Below are 23,332 nucleotides of genomic sequence, written 5' to 3' on the forward strand. Positions count from 1 at the left end.
TCAGGTGACATTAAAAATAAAGAATACAAAAAAGAGCATATAACAATTTTTTAAAATAAAAATCCCTTTATGAATTCTTCAATCACATTCTGCTCTATTCGATCATCACATCTATCTGAATAAATCATCACAGGTCATTGGCTTTCAAATAAGCTATCAATGAGTTTCCAAATTTAACAAATTTTTTAACTTTATAACTTTTTATTTATATTAATTTATATAGTTGATGTTTTTTTTTTGTTTTAATCCTTTTAGTTATATGATACAGATTACGATCTTAAAAAAGCACATTATTTAAGATTAGTAAAATAATTTAAAAATAAAAATAAAAAACTATGAATAAAAAAATAGACAAACCCAAATTTAAAAACCGGATCAAATCTAGTATTTCAAATAAAGCAAAAGCATTTCACACGTATGAGGTAACCGTCTCCGCGGCAACAGCTCTTGACACGCGCGTCAAAAATCGAAGAGACCCGAAAATTCGAAACAGAAAATTCGCATAATAAGAAACTGGGGGAGCGAAAAACCGAAAGGAGGGAGGAAAGGGAGAAAGAGAGGCCTGAAAAGACCAATTCGACCTTATCTTTCTTTCGATATTACCATTTCTCCTTCGTCTTCCGCCCCTCGTAATCGTAATCGTAATCGTCTCTCTCCCTCTCTCCCTCGCGCGCGCGCGCGTCATTTACATTTTTCGTTTAGACTTCTTGAAACATGAACGAGAAGGCCCACGTTTCCAAGGAACTCAACGAGAAACATCGGAAGGTGATCGTAAATTTATCAGTTTTTTCGACATTGTGATTTGCATCTTAATCACGTTTCCGTTTTGTTCCTTGTGTAAAGCCTTTGTACTCATTTGATCTGTGTTTGTTCTATCGTTTCTTTTGTTGCTTTTTCACCTGATTTCTTTTAATTCATCTGAATTTGTTGGTTGTTTGATTCACATTTCTTTTTTAAGGGATTTGATCGAATCGGATATCGAATGGCGAATATGAGCTGATTTAAGTCAATTCTTTTATATGAATGAAACGATGGTTATATTCAAATTATTATCAGATTAGGATCGGTTTAGATTGATCAAGTTGGTAAATTCATTGAGATTAATGGAATTTCATCACTAAAAGTGCCATCTTAAATAGCATCATATAAATTATGTTTTGCTATTTTGGAAGATCTAAACTTGAGTTTCCTCAATCAATTTTGTTTAAAAGTTCGGATTGTTTTTTTGCCTGATTATGCGTTTCCTTTCTAATATACTTTATAGGTTTGCTGATTTTGTTTTCTTCATATATTCAAAACTTTTGAAGGGTTGGTTTTTGTACCTTAGGAACTTATGCAATCTTCCTATTTGGGAATGAGGTCTATAATTAAGTAGTAGAGGGTGTTAAATTCCTCCATATTAATTGTATGTATATATGCACTTACATACACACATTCTCCTGAATTTTCAATTCTTGTGCGTATATGTTAACCTATATGGTATGATATACTCGTTTAACTTGAATGAGTGATTTTGGTTATTGCATATTTGATGATTTAGCCTGTTTTCGTATCTGGATTCAAGTTCTCATCTTTTGATTTCATATGTAGATTCTGGAAGGTCTTCTAAAAAATCCAGAGAATAAGGAATGTGCTGACTGCAAATCCAAGTATGTAACAAGAATATCAAGAAAGGGGATTAGCATATCATAATAAAAAATAAGGGAGTACCTAAAATAAAAAGTGTCTTAATAAAATGTAGCTTTCTGTATAAATTTTGTCATGAGTCGATGGTAATATCATTCTTTCTTTTCGTAGGTGCTAATAGTTGTCTCATTTCACTGCAGAGGTCTGAGATGGGCTAGTGTGAATTTAGGTATCTTTATATGCATGCAATGTTCTGGGATTCACGGAAGTCTTGGTGTACACATATCAAAGGTGGTTTTCTTGCCTCTTGAGTCAAATTCACATTTCATCTCTTTCTGACTCAAAAAGAGTTTATTAAATTATGCCAGTCTCAACTTTCATGCTTCTGTCTTGGAAACAAAACTTGGTGCCTCAGAAATGCATCTGACATCTTTTACTGTAATGTCTAAGACAATAAAAGGATTAGATTGGTTTGGCATTTACCTTTTGAAGTCCCAGGCTAAAGACCAAGCTTATGTTTCCCTGGTGCATATTTGCATCTTAATGCCTCTTACTGCAGGTTCGATCTGCTACCCTGGACACATGGCTCCCTGATCAGGTTGCTTTTATTCAATGTAAGCTTTTTTGTTTGGCCATGAATCTTTATTCTGATTTATATTGGTTTTATGTTAAGATGGAGTAGAGCCTTCTAATATGACTTTGGCTTTTCTTATTATACAGCAATGGGAAATGAGAAGGCAAACAGTTACTGGGAAGCTGAATTGCCCTCTAATTACGACAGAGTTGGAATTGAGAACTTCATCCGTGCAAAGTAGCCACTGATTTTTTTAGCATTTAGTTTTTTGTGAAGAGCTTTTGTATTTTTCAAATTTTGTTGTGTATTCTTTTGTAGGTATGAGGAAAAGATATGGGTTCCTAGAAATCGGAGATCCAAATCACCACCTAGAATGTTGGATGAAAGGGCTCCTTCATATGTGCCGGGACCAACTGAAAAAAATGGTCATCGGTGTGTAAATAGTTCTGGTAATTCATTCGAGGAAAGGACCATTCAAGCATCTAGCAGAAACGAAAATCTTCCTGCTACAAGAATTAGTCTTCCTATTCCTCCCAAGGGACTGAATCCGGTATTAAGTTCTTTTCCTGGCGATGTGCTCTTGTTTCTAACATTTATAGAAACCCACAATATTTCTTAATGTATTTTTTGCAAATACACTAGTAGCGTTAAAGTGAAAAAATATAAGGAAAATGGCAGACAGAAACATTGCCAACAAATAGTATGAACTAGAACTCTGGTCTTGAAATTGCTTTGCGTATTGTTCAACTCACTTTCTTGCTTCTCCTTATGTCGTATTTCTTCTAGTAACTTTAATTTTCTCCAAAAAAGTGCTTTCATGATGTTGTGCTGATCTAACAGGTTGCACCTGTCCGGGTATTAGAAACGGTGGTGGCGGCACCAGCTGTGGCAACAACAACTCCTCTGACTGTTACTCCCCCTAAATTTGAATGTGCTACAGACCTTTTCAACATGATATCCATTGATGATGCTCCAAGTGAAAATGCTTCTGGTTCTGGGGCAGCTTCTACTGATGATATTGATTGGGCAGGTTTCCAGTGTATGTCCTAAAGTTTCCCCATACTTTTTGTTTATTGGCATCACCTTGCATTTTCATTTATGATCTTGTTAACCTGCTTTCTGCCAAGTGCCAGCCACCTGGGAATGGTGGTAGCATTTTATTATTGCCATTAATTTTGTGACCTGATAATTTTTAGCTGCTGGAAACACTTCTGCAACCGACAAAAAGGATCTACCACAAGCTGGTGAGAAGAATGCCCAGCCTGCTACTGGAATTGAGAATTTATTTAATGATTCGCCTCCAAAAACAACCAAGTCCCAGAGAAGCTACAAAAAGATGTCAAAGATGATATTATGAGCCTTTTCGAAAAGGTATCTTCAACATCGTCATTTGTTTGTTGGAGCTAATTAGATTATTCCTTAACATTTCCCTTATGTTATGCATATCAATATGTTTGTTACATGGTTTCAATCGATTCCAGTCCAATACAGTGCAGCCTTATGCCATGCATCAACAACTAGCATTGCTAGCACGTCAACAGTCCCTTCTGAATGCTGCTGCAGCTAAATCTGCTCCTGGAAATACTCAACATCCTCCATCTACCACCACAAGCATACCCACTCGACAACAACTAGCTTTGCTAGCACAGCAGCAATATCTTCTCATGGCCGCTGCAGCTACAGGTGCTCCTGGAGATAGTCAACATCCTCTATCTACCACCACAATTATACCCACTCAACAACTAGCTTTGTTATCACATCAACAGTCGCCTCTCATGGCTGCTGCAGCTAAATCTGCTGCTGAAAATTCGCAACAGCCTCCATCCACCGGCACAAGTATACACACTCAAGCTTGGCCAAACATTGGCTATCAAATACCCGGAGTTATGATGCCAGTTGGTGCACAGGCTGAATTGCAGAAACTTTCACAGGTAGATTTCATAGTATAGTTGCGTCAGTTTCTTTAAAGAAATATATCTAGCAAGTTTATCATTTTTTTTATTTCACTGCTTTAGACAATGCAATTGGGACAGACACAACAAGTGGGAAATGTTGCATCATCCAGGTACATATCCAATCTTTTTATTATTGGTTCTGTGCCTACTTTGTCAGGAGTTTGGGGTTTAAATGCAGTATTAAGTTTATATGTATTCTGAGAATCCCATGCCACGAACATGTTGTACCCATAAGTTGTTCCATAATCCGAACTTTTGCCAATTATTTTCTTGCAGCTTTTATGCATTGGGGCAAGTTACCCCAGCAAGTGGTGCTGCAACTAATGGGGCAAGCAAGCCTCAATCCGCCTCCCCGGTTTCTTCGAAAAATTATTCACACACAGGAAAGGACTATGATTTTTCATCATTGGCACAAGGGTTGTTCACAAAACGCTGAGTTGAGACAACCAGGTGATGATTGTTTGCTTCCGTCATACTAAACCCAAAAAAAATAAGCTATTCCCCCCCTGAAATTAACATCTCTTATGGGAGGGCATTTGTAAACTATTTGTAGATACAACAATTTCAGTTTTTTATTTCTCCATATTTGGGTGATGGCTTCATTTGTATGCATAGACATGTTTGCCAGTATTTAATAAGCATACAAGTTTAGATTGAATTGTATTAATCATTCTCATTCAAACATGTTTCTTTTGAGTTTAAAAAAATGAAAAATTATTATATGAATCCGTCTCACCACTTCATCCATATTCCCGACCTATAAAAACCATCTATATCATCATTTTCTCTTAATGACATCAATTTTCAAGAATGAATCATTACTTTTTTGTTCTTATATAAACATGGAGTAAATGATTACTTGAAAATTAATTTTGAATGGATTGATAACATGGAAGAACAATAATGTAATGAGATATTTTTAATGATTGAGACCATAATGAAATGATTTCTCTCGAACAACATTATTTTGCATCTCAGTGTTCACTTCAATCATCTTTTATACTTTCAACTTATATGCATACTTTATATATATCGAGAACTAAGAACTAAAAGTCAATTAGTCACTGGTGTAATGATAAAAGGAAAAAAAAACACGGGTCAAGCACATTAAGTTTGATTTATTCAATCAACATTACAATGGGAAAAATTGAAATAATAAATGAAAAAACGCGTACGTAAAATCCTCCAAAAAATAAATAAAAAACTGGAGTAAAACAAGACTTTGAGATATTTATAGAATAAATGTTAATTCTATCGAATGATTTAATATATATTTTGAGATTGCAAGAGATTAATCCGTAATATAATATATATGGTATACAATGAAGCCATTAATCTATAATTGTAAAAGAGAAATTATAGTTCGTTACAAAATCAAACAATCTGTAAAAGAGAGAGAACAGGAAATGCTGCCAACATACCAACAGTTCATCTATATTTGTCTATATTTCAATTTTGCTTTGTTTTCATCTTACCACGGAGAATAACATACCTTTACATCGCCATTGTGGGAGGGAAAAGCCTATCCAAGAAACTATATACACCCCCACCGAGTAGAAGAGCTCCACTGCAAAAGAAATTGAGTTTTAACCATCTCTCGGACAGCAATTACGGAAAATCTAAGAGCAATTACCACAAAAAAAATCCATGCAGATGCTTTGCTGCTGTGGAATAATATTACTTAACAAAGTGCCTGAGAGAGTACCTCACAGGGTTGATCCATGCAGAGAACTTCCTGAACGACAGCAGACTCTGCCAGTAGACATATTAGCTAAATTTCGAGGTAAAAAATTGAATGTAAATTAGCAGTGAAAAATGGCAGCAATTAGTTATGACTTAATGGTTTTCTCTAGTTCGAACAACATATGTATGTCAACCTTTAACAAAAGTGCAAACAGGATGCAGTTCTAACAGATGGCTTTTGTGCAAACCTGCAATGCTCCAGCAAAAGATGCGGCAAGAAGTAGAGGAGCAACGTAGCCGGTTGTGTATGTCAAGAGTAAGCTGCCTCCTATTATTGGATCCTGTTATGCAGTTTTAAAAAATTAATTATCGGATTTATGCCAAATTAAGAGAGATTATTGTCTCTTTATCTTCGAGTTTACCTTGGATGTGGCTACGTATCCCAGCAGAGTGGCCAGCACTGATGCGCTGCAAGGTGAGGCAGCTAATGCAAATGTCAGCCCAGCTAAATATGCTTGCACACATAATAAATAAAATGATTTCGAAATTAACACCTTTTAAACGTTTTATATATCCAAGCAAATAATTAACTTTTGGTCGGTCGGGGAAAATAATCCAGTTGATTACCCGATGGGAAGTTGGCAGCTGCAGCACGAGGATCAAAATTGTTAAAGAAAGAGGGAAGTTGTAACTCGATGACCTGTAATGTCAGTTCGGAGCAAAAGAAGAAGAATTAGATCGTAAATGTCCGAGTGCAGAAAACTCTGATACATGGTTGAATAAGACATTGCTAATCTGGTTAGCCGTTCTGCACAGTATTTGAAGCCAACTAAAGTTGTAAACGTCTAATTCAGACAGAAACATTTAGGCATACGATGATATGAATAGCTTGTAAGATCCGATTCCAACCTCCCGGAACTGGAAAGATATTCAGAAAACACGGACACAAGCATATGGAGTTTCATACAAACTGAAAAAAAATGTGAACTTCAAAGACAGAAGTGCAAGAATTCCTTCCATGCAAACAAGAGAAACTATATGATTGACGAAAAATATTAAATTCTATGGACAGTACATTTAACCTGGAAAAAAACTCTGTAAATCAAATAGCAACATTAATAGCTTGATTCAATACCTCAAGTAGATTAAGACCCATAATAACAGCCAATCCAGAAGCAGCCAATGGCAACCCTTGCCCTATCTGTCCATATGCCTTCCCAGCAAAGGAGGCTCCTACACCGAGGAGTGCTAAAGTAGTCGCTAATCCCAGTGAGAAAGCCACTGAATTCACAATGACCTGGCCATAAAAGAACCCCCGAGTCATTTGAGAATGAAAACTCATTATATCCATGATGGCATTTGTAACTGTGTCTCACGTACAAGAGAGGAAGGACCCATATATGTTTCAGTTGGATTTAGCCTCTATTGTTTAGACTCAAATGTGAGTATTTGATATGAGGTATGTGTCTGGAACGGGTACTTTTTTCATTTTCTCTTAAGTTTTACCATGTATTTGGAAGGTATTTGGAGAATTGTATTCTTATACCCATGTATGTGTCGGATATAGGTGTCAAACATAGAAATTTCAAGAAAAATGAAGAGTTGGAGAAACATAGGATTCAGCTATATAGAAATAGTACACATGCTATACCATCTATTAAGGACAAGTTTAGAAGACAAATACTTAGCTATAATAAGAAACTTAATGAAAAGGTAAAGAAAATAAGAAGATGGTTTTGAAAGTTTACTTGTTTCAATTTTCTAATAATAGGAGCTAGCAGTTACAAATAGTTTCATGCAAGTTTCAATGCTTCAATGAAGAACAAAAGGTTCTATCGAGATATCTAATTGATGCGGTAAAGAAGATGAATTGCGTAGCAAGCTATTACCTCGGTTCTGCTCTTGCCCGATCCAAATGCACCTGAAAGGTTTGAATCAAGCTCAAACGATCAGCATCAAACAAGAGAGGGACATGCAAGAAAGTAACAGAAGAGTTGACATTCGGGGAAAGTAGATTTATTACTTACCGATATATCCAAGCGTCAGTGGCAGAACACTTATTGTACATGGAGAAAGGCTTGTAACAAGACCAGCCCCAAAAATAACAGCCAAACTGCCAAAAAAAATGTTACAGTCATCACTCATCAACCACAAAATAGCTACAATTTCGAAGGGAAAAACACGGAAAATAACCTAGTAAAACTCAGAGCTGATAACTGGCCCTGAACAGCTTCATTAGCTTGCTGGCTAGCTGAATACAGTAGACCTCCAAACCAATCTCCCGGACTCCCATCAGCCAAAGTGTAAAGTGAAGCAGCTCCTTCCTGCTTTGAAAGGGTAACAATTCAAGTTCCTTAGACTATTTGCATATATAACTTTGCAATGCATACTGAAAAACAAACAGGATACTTATAAACTATGTTATACTGACCATTTATTTTTTAAAGTAATATTCTACAATATCTAAAGAAATACCCGAGTCCAATTGACATAGCTAAAGAAGGCCAATTTATTCAAACGAAAATTGAACTTTCAAGACAGTACATCGGAGGAAATCGAACTTTGCGAAGATAACAAATGGACGAAAACAGAAGCTCACCAAAAATTTATCTCCAGTTAAAGCCTTTGCAGAGTCGATTGCAACCAAATTTGCCACTAAAAAAAAACAAGAAACGAAAGCTCAAAATATTATAAAAACAAAGACCCATCACTAGTGAAGTAACCGACAACTTAGTTAACTATTAGAACAATCGTAAATTTAAGATTAAAAGCAATTATTCGAACGTAAGAAGACAGTGATTACCTGCTATAGTATTTACAAGAGCAGTTAACTTCAAAGATTCAAAATCTTTGCAAGGATCCTCACTTCCTGCTGGTTTATCAATTGACATGATATATTTACCTGAAAAACAATATAAAAATAAGTTTTAGAGCTTAAAATTCGATAATTTCAACAAATTAAACTACTAATTGTTTTGAACTCGCCATAGCTGGTTCTTGGGTGATGTTTACGGCTTGAGATTTTGGAGAAATTTGAGAAGGAAGAGCTGATGATGTGGTTTAGAACTAAAGTCATCTTCAAAAGAAAAGACTCTGTTTGGCGGCGGAGAAATTTTGGCGGTGATTTCGAATTTGCGGAGGTTTTTTTTTTCTCTCGGGAACCAAACAGCGGGAGGGAGATATTAATGGCGTGTTACGGTGCTGTTTCGTGTTTTAAACAGTGTTTCGAGCTCTAACTTCAACTGATTGATGTTGAGGGTTTAATTGGATTGATGATATTACGAATCAAGTGAAAAAAATAGATTATAAAATAAAATAATAAAACAATATATTAAAAAAGTTAAAATCGTTTTTTTTTACTTTTTCGGAAAAAATGATTGTAAATGGTACCATTTAATTTCAACGTGTTCTTGATTTATAACTTTGATCTTTTGTAAATATATATTTTCTGGAATTTTTAAAATTTCGTTTTTGATAAGTCGCGGCATTTTTTAGAAAATTCTAATCCTCGATGTTTCGATTTCCGTTTATTGTTCTCCGTTCCTTTCTTTTTTCCTTCTTAATTTTTCACCTCGAGAATGTTTTTTGGCTGCTTCGACATTCTTTTGGCTTTCTCAATGAGCGTTTAGCAAGGAAATCGATGTTGAAATTTATAAAACAATCGCTTATTTCTCTGTTGATTTTACGGTGTTTTCCCCATTCCAGAGGTGATGTTCTCGTTTGCGAAAAATTCGTTGGAGGATATGCTGGAATCTCTCCGGCAACGAGACGATGGCGAAAAGCCTAAAGACAAACCCCCGGCATTACCTTCCCGACCGCCGTCCAGGGCGAGGGTTAGGTCGGGACGCTGGGCTTCTCAGCCCGCCTTCATTGCCGATGAGGAAAACGGTGGCGTCGAAGATAAAGTGAAAAAGAATACGCTTTGGGCAACAAAAGGAGGAAAGACGTGAATGTGGATTCACCCTATAATTTGGAGGAGGAAACGAGTGTTTCGGAGGCGAGCGATAATATTGGGTATTTTATTGAGGAAGTAAGTATCAAGTGGAAATTAGTATTCCTTTTTCTGTTTTGAATTTTCTTATGCTTTTAAGTATGCTTAGAATTTAGAAAGAGGTTTTAGTAAAGGAAGTAATTATTAAGCATAGGAGAATTATGAAGTTTTAAGAAATTAGAGAACTTCAAATATGATTTGGTTTAATCAACTTTTTTAGAGTGCTTAGGAAGATCTTTAGCTCTTACTTTATGAAAGTTTTGATATATCCATGAAAACTTATGTTTTCTACGTCTTTTGGAATTAGTGTGTTCATTTTTTTATGTATATATCATATTGCTTAGGGGTGTTTTTGATGATATTGGTTAGGATTGTCATAATAGATCTATTTATTGCATTAAGGTATAATGATATGTATACATAAATAGTCATTTTTTTTTCTATTTTAGCTTCTAACGTCATAATATTTTGTCAAAATATCCCCTGTCAAGGAAAATTCTTAATTGATTAACGGTCAACAATTAAACACATGTAAAAAATGTCACGCCAATAACATATGTTGACCGTTAGTCAACTAATGATTTCTTTACAATATAAGATATTTTGACCAAAAATTGAAAACGTTAGATTAAAATGTTTTAAAAAAAGGATTAGGGTCAAACTGACCATTTGTGTAAAGCTGGGAGGTAATTGTCATGCTTGCATGAAAAAGAACTCTATTTATTGAAAGAGGATTTGGCTTCAGAAACTTCGCGTTTGGTGCTGGCAACCCCGTGAGGTGTGGGTATCTGGAACTATAGAGTCTACATTAGGGGAAGAATCATTTGTCTCCCTTGCCAATGAAAATGTAAGTTTCATGATTTCTGAAATTGTTCATTAGCCTCGACCGTTCCTTTTGGTCGTTTGGCGTATGATTTATATTATAGTTATATCATTTTTTTATAGGTCGTAAAAGTCTCCACCAGCCATCTCTATCCTGCAAACCCAGAAATTCTGGATGGTGTGGATGGTCTCATGCATCTTAGTTATTTGAATGAGCCCTCAGTTCTTCACAATATTAAGTACAGATATTCTTGTGATATGATTTATGTAAGCGGAATATAAACCGTGCTCGTGTACTTATCAATGAAGATATCTCTACTGCCACACTTCATTTATACATTTTTCTGTATGTAGAGTAAAGAAGGTGCAATTTTGATTGTAGTCAACCCATTTAAACATGTCGAAATTTATGGGAAGGATTTTGTCACGACCTATAAACAGAAAGCTACCGACAGCCCTCATGTTTTGCTATTGTAGACACTGCATAAAATGAGATGATATGGTGAATGAAACCGTTCTCTCTCTCTTTAATTTTATTTAAAGTTACAATAAACAAGTAATAAATTGCTCATGTTGTACCCCAACTTGTTTTTGTTGTTCTCTTTATGTTTATAATTAAAATTTTGCAGATGGAGTTAATCAGTCTCTGATCATAAGGTTAGTTGGATGCTCAATATTTTTAGTTATATATTTATAATGTAATATTACTGTTTTCCATTTAGCATAGTTTTTGTTTTATGAACTGTAGAATTATATAATATAAATTTGAGAAAATAACCCCAGTGACCAAAAATCCCATATAATATACGATTTTAACCAACTTTTTCCAGATTTGTCAAAATGACCAACAAAATCGCAATGCGATCGCTAATTCGCAACGCGATCTCCATTATCGCAAATTCGCGTTGCATTTTCGCAATGCGATAGTTGAAAAATCGCGTTGCGATGGTCTACAGTATCGTTGCGATTTTCCCAATTCGCAATGCGAATAAGTAAATCGCAACGCGAATTGGGAAAATCGCAATGCGATACTGACTATCGCAATGCGATAATAAAAAATCGCAACGAGATACTTACTTTCGCAACGCGATACTGACTTTTGCAACGCGATAATACATAATCGCAATGCGATTTTCAAAGCGCCATTAGTATCCTGGCTAAGTATTTTATTTTTAAATTCCAAACATGAATATTAATATATTAGAACACTGAACTGTCCACAGTATATCCCGTAATCGCAACTCATAACCTAAAACCTAAAATCACAACTCAGTCCCATCTCCATCTCTCACTCTCTCACCCATCTCCGACGAAATCCGTCCCCATCTCCGGCGAAATCCGTCTATCTCCATCTCTCAGAGCCACCCTCACAATCAGAAATGGAAAAGCAACCAAATCAACCAACGAGGGTTAGTTTTTTTTAATTATTTTCTTTTTGAAATTTTTGCATTATTATTAGGTTTTTCATATTGAAATTGATGATAAGTTTACTGGTAATTTCAATAATAGATTAACCATTTCACTTAGATTGCTTATTAAATCAACCAAGAATCGCAACGCGAAATGCAAATCGCAACGCGATTTTAGTTTCGCGTTGCGATTCTCTCGTTGCGATAGTCATTTTCGTGTTGCGATTTTCATTTTCAGAAACTATTCTTCTTCTGCAAATTGAAACTTGAATGAATTGCATTACTTCAACCAAAAAACAAAGACAAATACGAAATTCACAGTGTTGCATATTTAAGTTAGAAGAATAAACTACTACTATTTATGTTTATTATTGTTTTTGGTATATCTTCACAGTGTAGTTTTTGGTATATCTAATTTAGTATGTTTATTGTTTTTGTAGAACTTTTATTCGGCTCAATTGACCTTGAGAAATAAAGTCAGCCTGGCCAAAACAATTGCGTCGAAGCTTTCACCTGCACAAAGAAAAATGTTTGAGGATACATGCTTCGGGCCATGGCTGAAAGTACAACATCCCGGTGGAGATACGATGTTGACACACCTGTTTCTTCAAACCATGACTAGCGATCTACCAGAGACTATACAACGTCGTGATGAAGAGATATTGTTTGATTTTCCACCGGCGTATACGTGTTTTGGGCGGGAGGAGTTTTGCTTAATCACCGGTCTACGCTTCGGACACGATGATGTAGGTCGGTACACTAGACACATTACCCGCCCATCATGGCTATCCCGGGTTTTTCCTGAGCTGGAGAGGCCGAGTCTACACGTAGAAGACCTGACAAGATTTTTGAATAATAAAGATGGTTTTACTCGGATGGATGACATCGACGTTGTCCGAGTATGCCTTCTAATTCTTTTGCATGCCGGCTTTTTAGGCAGAGAGGTCAGACAACCTATTCCAAATGATCTAATCAAATTGGTAGAAGACCTAAATGCGTGGAACCTGTTTCCGTGGGGCTCGTATTTATGGAAAGCTACATGGAATAAGTTATCGTCTGCCTTGGATGATCGAAAAAGTTTGCATGGCGATGGTTCCAAATACACTTTGACAGGCTTTATTTGGGCCTTTAAGGTGAGAATTTTTATATGATGTTTCCAAAATTATAAGTAATTATTTAACAATTACTAATGTTTGTTATTATATTGTTTGTAGATTTGGATATTTGAGGCCTTTCCCGCCATGAAGACATATGCAATAAAAACTTCAAATGATATTCCCAGGGCTATTTCCTGGAAGAGGAAACGAACCTTGCAATGGGAAGATTTACTACGGTATATGACAATAAATAATGTAAGTTAACATAAATACTACCATATGTTTATAAACAAGTTATTACTAGTACACGTTTAACTTTGTTTGAGCTTTTATATTGTTAGGAGGCCAACACTCCTCTACAGAGGCTGACACCCACGGAAGCTGAGCTTGCCACTGATTGGTGGCAAGCTAGTAAGCGTTTTTTTGATGGAACGGTTGATGATCAGCCTCCACTTCGGGAGCCATCACCTCGCCCAGAGCTATCACCTCACCCAGAGCCATCATCTGATCGACCCGGCTATACACCTCCACAACGACAGCCATCACCTATTCTGTCACATCATCGAGCCTCTTCTCCACCATCACTGCAAGATAGGCGACCGACAAAGATGCCACGACGTTTATCTCCCTGTTCTCCACCTCCACCTCAACGGGATGAGTTAGGGGAGTTACGTGATGAGGTCAATGCCTTGCGTGAGGAGGTCGGTACTTTACGCAAAGACGATGGTGCATGGCATGTTGAGGTGTCTACATTACGCGGTGAGGTAGCCGCTCTACGTGAGATGGTAGCATCGTTGCAGAATGAGGTTCATACTCTACGCAACGAGGTAAGTTTAAGATTTTTCATACTCGTAATTCATTTGGTTGCTGCCAATACTGCTAAACTGTTTTTGTTAGTATTTGTTTTTGGTTTTGTTTTTGTCTTTTGGTTGAAGTAATGCAATCCATTCAAGTTTCAATTTGTAGAAGAAGAATAGTTTACTTTCGCAACACGAAAATGACTATCGCAACGCGGAAATGGCTATCGCAATGCGAAATGAAAATCGCAACGACAAAATCGCAACGCGAAATGAAATCGCAACGACAAAATCGCAACGCGAAATGAAAATCGCAATGCGATTTGTGTTTCGCGTTGCGATTTTGTCGTTGCGATTTCATTTCGCGTTGCGATTTTGTCGTTGCGATTTTCATTTCGCATTGCGATAGCCATTTCCGCGTTGCGATAGTCATTTCGCGTTGCGAATTTAAGTTTCGTGTTGCGAAAGTAAACTATTCTTCTTCTGGAATGTTTATATATGTTGTCCTTTTAAATGTTTATATAAGTGTTTACTTCTGGAATGTTATCTGAGCATTTTGTGAACTATGATAGAATAATGATTTCGGTGAATACAATGCTAGTTTGAAACATATTTGTCTTTGTTTAATATCATGTCTGTTTATTTACTGATTTATGTATTAATTTTTTTTAGCGGCCCGATAAGGTGGATGCTTTACGTCGGCTTTTCCTTGCACGACGGAGTTCACGCATCAGACGGCGTGGACGTGCTATTACGTCTCCGTTCACCCCAATGGTGCGAAGACTCCGCAAGAAGAAGCCCGACTCACCGGTCATCCCTCAAGAGTCCCCTCCAATCGTTCAAGAGGCCCCTATTATCCCTCAAGAATCCCCCCCACCGTTCAAGAGGCCACTGTCATCGTTGAAGAGGTCCCTCCCACCATTCCAGAGCCCGATTCACATGGGGTAATATATCGAAGTATTGAGAAACCCCCACCGGTTCCGGACATGATGGATGAGAGTTGGCTCTCGTATGAGTTACCGGCTAGTACCCTTCCGGTATTTGAAGTGGAGAGGAGACAACTACCGGAAACAATTGTGGATAATACCCTTTGGGCTAAGACCGCAGTTGATTTTTATCTACATGAGCGGAGCCAAGGGTGTTATACTGACATCAGCAAACTCAACGATGAAATGTTTTTGTTGCTTGATCGGTCTTGGTGGGGTGTGCTATTAGGGGTTGAAGATAGTGGCTATTTGGATGGGGAGGTAAGTCTTATATTTGTCTTATATATGATTTTGATTAATTTGTTTAAAAATTAATGTAATTCACTAATATATGTATTTTTTTGTAAAACAGCATATCGATGCGTGGGTGTCACGTCTACTAATAATAAGTAAGCTTAGGAAAAATAAAAAAAAATCGCTATATACAATAATGCCGACGGCTTTTCACGCAGTTCACTTGAAGAATCAACGAGATGAATCATTTTTGTTGGGCAATGGACAAGCTAAACTTTATCCTGCATGGTGGTAGGTCGATAAGGTTAGTGTTTATTTTTAAATTTTTTTAAAGGTGTTCATAAATAAGTGCGCAAATAAATGAATTATTACTTATGATCGCAGGTGTTTATCCCTGTTTTGGAACGTCGTCACTGGCTTCTCGTCCAACTTCAGCTCCCATCCCTGAAGATAATAGTGTATGACAGCATGATCAATTACATATCACTGTCTGATTTGAGAGATATTTTCAAGGGATGGAGCTCTCATTTGGCTAAATTCTTGGATGGGATTAAGTATTGGAGTCATTCTGGACACAAGAAGCCAAAGAAGTTCAATGTCACAGTTGTCAGAGACGAGACCGCGCCACAGCAATCGCCGGGAGCCAGAGGGGATTGTGGTCCTCTCGTATGCCTTTGCTTGGCGCGTTTGACGACGGGAAGCACAGAGTTTTTACCTCCCACCGATAGAGATAGAGCTGCAGTAGGCTTGTGGTTTCGGCATTATATGGCTAGAGCAATATATTCGAGACGCTGCCTACCTGCATCCGCGTTATGAAAGTGTCCATTGTTAATTGGTAAGTCAAATGCAAGTTTTGTTAACATATATACTCCTTTTGGTTTGAAAATGTTTGGTTAAGTACCTAGAATTCAATAATTTGTTGTTTGTAGGTTTTAGATGTGTAGGAAGTCTTGTTTGAGCAAATGTTTGGTTTCTGCAGGTTAATCCTTAAGTGAGCTGCGTGAAATGGACAGAGATTGTCTACCCTATTTCACATCCTTCTGAGTGGGACATACCAGATGACTTACAAACAGTTTTGCCACCAGCCATGGACAGAAGGCTACCTGGCTGACCAAAAAGTCACGATCGTATACCGTCTAAGGGTGAAGAGAATAAGAGATCGACATGTAGTCGGTGCAAGGAAAGTGGTCATACAAGGTTGACATGTGGATCACCAGTGCCATCACAATCATCTTTTCCTCTACCAAAATATGGATCATCATCAAAATCCAAAGCTCATATGGTGTCAAGAAAAAGGCAATCAAAATCGCAATCATCTTTAAAATCCCAATCACAATTGGCTTCACCTTTTGGGACTGTTAACTTAGGTGATTTTTAAATGCAAACGTTGTATTATGTAGATTTTATGTGTGAACTTTTAACATTTTCAGTTAGGCATGTATTAGTAACTTGAGTTTGAAAATTGCTATGATCTGTTCCAGTTGTTATCACTTAATAGGCAATCATCTTAATGTCCATCGCAACGCGGAAATTACTATCGCAATGTGAAATGAAAATCGCAACGAGAGAATCGCAATGCGAAATGAAAATCGCAACGCTAATTTCGCAATGCGAAATGAAAATCGCAACGAGGGAATCGCAATGCGAAATGAAAATCGCAACGCGAATTTAATTTCGCGTTGCGATTTTCATTTCGCATTGCGATTCCCTCGTTGCGATTTTCATTTCGCATTGCGATAGTACTTTTTGCATTCAACATAATGCAGATTGAAATCAACAAAATCAACCATTACATTTCAATCAATTAAACAAGCACAAATAAGAATTATGTTAACATCAATTAAACAAATCAACTTTTACAAATCACCTTTTACAAATCAATTAAACAAACAATCAAAAAATAAGCAATAATTATTAGAGAAAATAACACTTCTACTATTGAATCAACTTTTGCAGCCATACATCATTTTCACGCAGCTCACTTCTGAGATTAACCTGCATAAACCAAACATTTGCTCAAACAACACTTTCTACACATCTAAAACATACAAACAGCAAATTATTAAATTCTAGGTACTTAACCAAACATTTTCAAACCACAAGCCTATAAACATACCAATTGTTTATGGACATTTTTATAACGCGGATGCAGGTAGGCAGCGTCTCGTATATATCGATCTAGCCATATAATGTCGAAACCACAAGCCTACTGCAGCTCTATCTATATCGGTGGGAGGTAGATACTTTATACTTCCTGTGATCAAACGGTCCAACGCCAAGCATACGAGAGGACCACAATCCCCTCTGGGTCCTTTCGTTTGTTGTGGTGCGGTCTCGTCTCTGCTAACTGTAATATTGAGCTTCTTTGGCTTCTTGTTTCCAGAACGAGTCCAATAATTTATCGCATCCAAGTATTTAGCCAAATAAGAGCTCCATCCCTTAATAATATCTCTTAAATCAGCCAATGATATGTAATTTATCATGCTGTCATATACTATTGCCTTAAGGGATGGGATCTGAAGCTCGACGAGAAGCCAATGGTTACGTTCCTAAACAGGGATAAACACCTGCAATCATAAGTAATAATTCATTCATTTGCGCACTTATTTATGAATACCTTTAAACTCAATCTAAAATAAACACTAACCTTATCGACCTCCCACAATGCAGGATAAAGTTTAGCTTGTCCATTGCCCAACGCAAATGATTCATCTCGTTGATTCTTCAAGTGAACGGCGTTAAAAGACGTCGGCATAATTGTATACCGTGTATTTCTTTTATTTTCCTTAAGTTTCCTAATTATTAGAAGACGTGACACCCACGCATCAATATGCTGTTTTACAAAAAAATACATATATTAGTAACTTACATAAATTTACAAAAAAAATAATCAAATGAAAATATAAGAAAAATATAAGACTTACCCCTCCATCGAAATAGCCATTGTCTTCGACCCCTAATAATACGCCCCACCAAAACCGATCAAGCAACAAATAGATATCATCATTGAGCTTGCATATGTCAGTGAAACACCCCTGGCTTCGCTCATGTAGATAAAAATCAACTGCTGTCTTAGCCCAAAGGGTGTTATCCAGAATTGTGTCCGGTAGTTGTTTCCTCTCCTCTTCAGATACCGGTATGGTACTGGCCGGTAACTCATACGAGAGCCAACTTGAATCCATCATGTCCGGCACGTCAGAGGGTTTCTCAAGAATCCTACATATGACGCCATGTGAATCGGGCTCTTGAATGGTGGGAGGGACCTCTTCAACGATGACAGTGGCCTCTTGAACGGTGGGAGGGGACTCTCGAGGAATGATAGGGGCCTCTTCAACGATAGGAGTGGACTCTTGAGGGATGATAGGCGAGTCGGGCTTCTTCTTGCGGTGTCTTCGCACTATTGGGGTATACGGAGACTTAATAGCACGTGCACGCCGTCTGATGCGTGAACTCTGTCGTGCAAGAAAAACCCGACGTAAAACATCCACCTTATCGGTCTGCTAAATAAAAATACAAATATCAGTAAATAAACAGACATGATATTTAAACAGTGAAAACAAAGATAAATATATTTCAAACTTTCAACCAAAAGACAAAACAAAGACAAATACTAACTTCACAGTGTTAAAGTAAAAAGTTTAGCAGTTTTGGCAGCAACCGAATAAATTTACTAAGCAATCTAAGTGAAATGGTTAATTTAAGTGAAATTACGAGTAAATTTATCATCAAGTTAAATATGGAAAATCTTAAACTTACCTCGTTGCATAGAGTATGAACCTCATTCTGTAACGATACTACCATCTCACGTAGAGCGGCAACCTCACCACGTAAAGTAGACACCTCCACACGCCATGCACCATCGTTATCGCGTAGAGTACCGATCTCCTCACGCAAGGCATTGACCTCATCACGTAACTCCCTTGACTCATCCCGTGGAGGTGGATAACAGGGAGATAGAAGTCGTGGCATCTTTGTCGGTCGCCTATCATGAGGTGATGGTGGAGAAGAGACTCAATGATGTGACGGGATAGGTGATGGCTCTCGTTGTAGAGGTGTATAGTCGGGTCGATCAGGTGATGGCTCTGGGTGAGGTGATGGATCTCGAAGTGGAGGAAGTGGAGGCTGCTCATCATTCGTGCCATCAAAAAAATGCTGACTAGCTTGCCACCAATCAGTGGCAAGCTCAGCCTCCGTGGGTGTCAGTCTCATTAATGGAGTGTTGGCCTCCTAAAAATATAAAAACTAAAACAAAGTTAAACGTCTACTATTAATAACTTGTTTATATGATAGTATTTGTGTTAACTTACATTATTTATTGTCGCATATGGTATTAAGTCTTCCCAATCCAACATACGTTTCCTCTTCCAGGAAATAGCCCTAGGAATATCATCTGAGGATTTTAATGCATATGTCCGCATGCTGGGGAAAGCCTCGAATATCCAAATCTACAAACAATATAATAACAAACATTAGTAATTGTTAAATAATTAATTATAATTTTGAAAACATTATATAGAAATTCTTACCTTAAAGGCCCAAACAAAGTCTGACAAAGTGTATTTCGACCCATCGCCCCGCAAACTTTTGCGGTCATCAAAGGCAGACGACAACTTAGTCCAGGTAGCTTTCCATATATACGAACCCCACGGAAACAGATTCCATGCATTTAGGTCCTCTACCAATAATATTAGCTCCTGAGGAATAGGTTGTCTGGCCTCTCTGCCTAAAAAGCCGGCATACAAAAGTAGTAGAAGGCATACTCGGACAACATCGACGTCATTCATCCGAGTAAAACCATCTTTCTTATTAAACAATTTCTTCATGTCGTCGACGTGTAAGTTCGGCTTCTCTATTGACTCATTAGGAAAAACCCTGGATAACCATGATGGGCGGGTGATATGACGAGTGTACCGGCCTACATCATCGTGTCCGAATCGTAGACCAGTGATTAAGCAGAACTCTTTCCGCCCAAAACAAGTATACGCCGGTGGAAAATGAAACCATATCTCTTCCTCACCACGTTGTATACTGTCGGGTAGATCGCTAGTCATGGTTTGAAGCCACAAATGGGTCAAACTAGCATCTCCACCCGGATGCTGTACTCTCAGCCATGGCCCGAAGCAGGTTTCTTCAAACAATTTTCTTTGTGCAGGTGAAAGCTTCGAAGCAATTGTAGTGGCTAGGCTAACTTTATTCCTTAATGTCAATGAAGCCGAAAAAATTTCTACAAAAAAACAATAAACATACCAAGTTAGATATACCAAAAATTACACTGTCAAGATATACCAAAAACAAAACAATAAACATAAATAGTAGTTTATTCTTGAAACTAAAATTTGCAACACTGTTTTTGTCTTTTGGTTGAAATGAAAATCGCAACGAGATAATGAGAATCGCAACGCGGAAATGACTATCGCAACGAGAGAATCGCAACGCGAAATGACTATCGCGACCAGACAATCGCAACGCGAAATGAAAATCGCAACTGCGAAATAAAAATCGCAACGCGAAATGAAAATCGTAACGCGAAATGAAAATCGCAATGCGATTTTGGTTTCGCGTTGCGAATTTTTATTTCGCGTTGCGATAGTTATTTCCGCGTTGCGAGTTGCGATTTTCATTCTCGAAACTATTCTTCTTCTGCATTACTTCAACCAAAAGACAAAGCAAAGACAAATACTAACTTCACAGGCTAAACAGTTTAGCAGTATTGGCAGCAATCGAATGAATTTAATAAGAAATCTAAGTGAAATGGTTAATCTATTATTGAAATTACCAGTAAACTTATCATCAATCTCAATATGAAAAACCTAAAATAATGCAAAAATTTCAAAATAAAAAAAACTAACCCTCGGAGGTTGATTTTTCATTTCTGAATGATTGTGAGGGATTTTTGACTGTGAATGGTTGTGAGGGATTTCGCCGGCGATGGGGACGGAAATCTTTGGAGATGGGGACGGATTTCGCCGTAGAGAGTGAGAGATGGAGATGGGGCTGAGTGTTGTGTTTTTGGGTTTGAGGTTATGAGTTGCGATTACTGTGGACGGTTCAGTTTCCGATTTATTAAGAAAAAATTCGTGTTTGGAATTTGAAAAAAAAAATACGCGTTAATACGAATGGCGTTATGTAAATCGCGTTGCGAAAGTCAGAATCGCGTTGCGAAAGTCAGTATCTCGTTGCGATTTTGTATTATCGCATTGCGATAGTAAGTATCGCATTGCGATAGTCAGTATCGCATTGCAATTTTCCCAATTCGCGTTGCGATTTACTTATTCGCATTGCGAATTGGGAAAATCGCAACGATACTGTAGACCATCGCAACGCGATTTTCAACTATCGCATTGCGAAAATGCAACGCGAATTTGCGATAATGGAGATCGCGTTGCGAATTAGCGATCGCATTGCGATTTTGTTGGTCATTTTGGCAAATCCGGAAAAAGTTGGTTAAAATCGTATATTATATGGGATTTTTGGTCACTGAGGTTATTTTCTCTATAAATTTATCTTGCAGTGGGGAATGTGGAGCTGGGAAAACTGAGACCGTGAAATTTGCATTGCAGTACCTAACTGCCATTGGAGGTGGAAATGTTGAGATAGTGTCAATTCCTCCAGGCAAGTTTTATACTTGAAGCATTTGGGAATGCAAAGACATCTAGGAATGACAATGCTAGCAGATTTGTGAGTTCTTTTCCGTATTTATTTTAAAATTGTTCTCTGCTGAAGGTGTATATATATATATATAGGTTATATCTCATGGCTGAAAGAATCTTTTCTGACCTTAGTGAAGGAGTTTCTACTTTGGCTCATGTATTTCATAACTGCTAAAGCTCAGAAATTATGTCTTATAAATTATTCTGTTATGCTGAAATGATGTAGGGGAAACTTATGGAGATTCCTTTTAGTAAAGTAGGGGAGATATCTGGTGCGAATATTCAAACTTGTAAGCATGTTGAAAAAGAAAAGATTGCTATTATTACTTGATACATTGTAGTGATGAATAATATTAGATAAATCCTGGCAACTGACTGGTTTTTGTGTTAATGTTGATTCACCAACAATACTTCTGGGTAGTTCTTCTAGAAAAGGTGACTTCCCGACTCCATTAAACTTCATATTGAATTTTATCACTGTTATCATGTAAAATATCTGATGTGAATGTTTTCCAATGTTACCTTTGAGCAGTTGAGAGTAGTTCAGCTGGCCTCTTCTGAAATGTCTTACAATATCTTTTATCAGCTTTGTGCTGGTGCTTCACGAACTCTAAGGGGTACTATTTCATTTTACAGAGTTTAATCAGAATAGGTTGTGAGTGTCTATAACATTGGTTCCGCGCTATATCATCTACATGGAACTATGCTAGCATGCTTGCTCCTGCTATCTCTTGAAGCTGTAAACCTTTTAAAGAATGGTATCATACCATTTAAATCTCAAGGTTTCTCAAGTTATTCTTGCCGCGTCCTTTTTCATTCATTGTATGGGTGCTATATCTATTTTGAAATGCCAGAGCCCCTTAACATCTCCTTTCAACTAGAAATGAATACATCATAACTTCTGCAACTTCGCGACTTTTTAACTTGAATCTGTGTAATCTACTTTTGATCTTTTAAATCGTGTGTTTGCAGAGAAACTGCATCTTAAAAAGGCTGATGAGTACAACTACCTGGCCCAGAGTGACTGCTTGGTGATTAATGGTGTTGATGATGCTCGGGAATTCCATAAGCTTATGGTAACTCATAAGACTAGATTTTAGTGTTACCATAGTGCTGGCATTTCCATTCCATACAATTTCTATCCCATTGCCTTTTAAGCCATAATTTCTCCATTTCTGTAGGAAGCCTTGGGCATTGTTCAATTTTCCAAAGAAGAGAAAGACGAAGTGTTTGAAATGCTTGCTGCAGTGTTATGGCTGGGAAATATATCATTTCAAGAAATTGACAATGAAAATCATGTGGAGGCATCAAATGATGAAGGTAATAATATGGGTATTTGCTTTGCATAATGGTATTCTTCAGAAAAACAAAAACAAAAAAATTGCATTAGATATTGTATTAACATCTAGGATTTTTCTGTTTCTTTTCTTGTAGCTGAGAGAGAGGAGAGAGAGGATTCTTTCTTTGTTGTAGCATTTTTCAAGTAACTGTACTGAGAGCCTTGCATA

At 37.3% G+C, this 23,332-nt stretch overlaps 1 protein-coding gene and 2 pseudogenes across 2 annotated transcripts; 2 read left to right on the forward strand and 1 right to left on the reverse strand.

The window, feature by feature from the left end:
• Positions 1–530: 530 nt before the first annotated feature.
• Positions 531–4,762, forward strand: LOC120162139 (annotated as a pseudogene).
• An 862-nt stretch (positions 4,763–5,624) lies between these two features.
• On the reverse strand, positions 5,625–9,034 carry LOC120162140 (cytochrome c-type biogenesis ccda-like chloroplastic protein). Of its 2 annotated transcripts, none has more exons than XM_039172319.1 (12): positions 8,824–9,034; positions 8,642–8,740; positions 8,438–8,493; positions 8,032–8,162; positions 7,866–7,951; positions 7,728–7,759; positions 6,974–7,135; positions 6,466–6,538; positions 6,261–6,361; positions 6,087–6,179; positions 5,861–5,907; positions 5,625–5,722 (listed from the first exon to the last, which is right to left on the reverse strand). In XM_039172319.1, the coding sequence occupies exons 1-12, from the start codon at positions 8,912–8,914 to the stop codon at positions 5,650–5,652; spliced, it is 1,044 nt and encodes a 347-aa protein (XP_039028250.1). In that variant the 5' UTR covers positions 8,915–9,034; the 3' UTR covers positions 5,625–5,649. The 2 variants fall into 2 exon arrangements, with proteins under 2 accessions (XP_039028250.1, XP_039028249.1); XM_039172318.1 differs by having other exon boundaries at positions 8,032–8,165.
• A 575-nt stretch (positions 9,035–9,609) lies between these two features.
• LOC120161422 lies at positions 9,610–23,328 on the forward strand (annotated as a pseudogene).
• The last annotated feature ends 4 nt before the right edge of the window (positions 23,329–23,332 follow it).

Source organism: Hibiscus syriacus, unplaced genomic scaffold (assembly GCF_006381635.1).
Source record: "Hibiscus syriacus cultivar Baekdansim isolate YM2019G1 unplaced genomic scaffold, ASM638163v2 tig00111402_pilon, whole genome shotgun sequence".
In the NCBI taxonomy this organism is placed as follows: Eukaryota; Viridiplantae; Streptophyta; class Magnoliopsida; order Malvales; family Malvaceae; genus Hibiscus; species Hibiscus syriacus.

Bases quoted from the DNA above. Each gene is read 5' to 3' on its own strand.
- LOC120162140 (XM_039172318.1), bottom strand. From the start codon at position 8,914: ATGACTTTAGTTCTAAACCACATCATCAGCTCTTCCTTCTCAAATTTC. The intron at 7,136-7,727 runs GTAATAGCTTGC...TTTTATGGCCAG, and splicing joins CGGGCAAGAGCAGAACCGAG to GTCATTGTGAATTCAGTGGC. The intron at 6,180-6,260 runs GTAAACTCGAAG...ACTGCATAACAG, and splicing joins GATACGTAGCCACATCCAAG to GATCCAATAATAGGAGGCAG.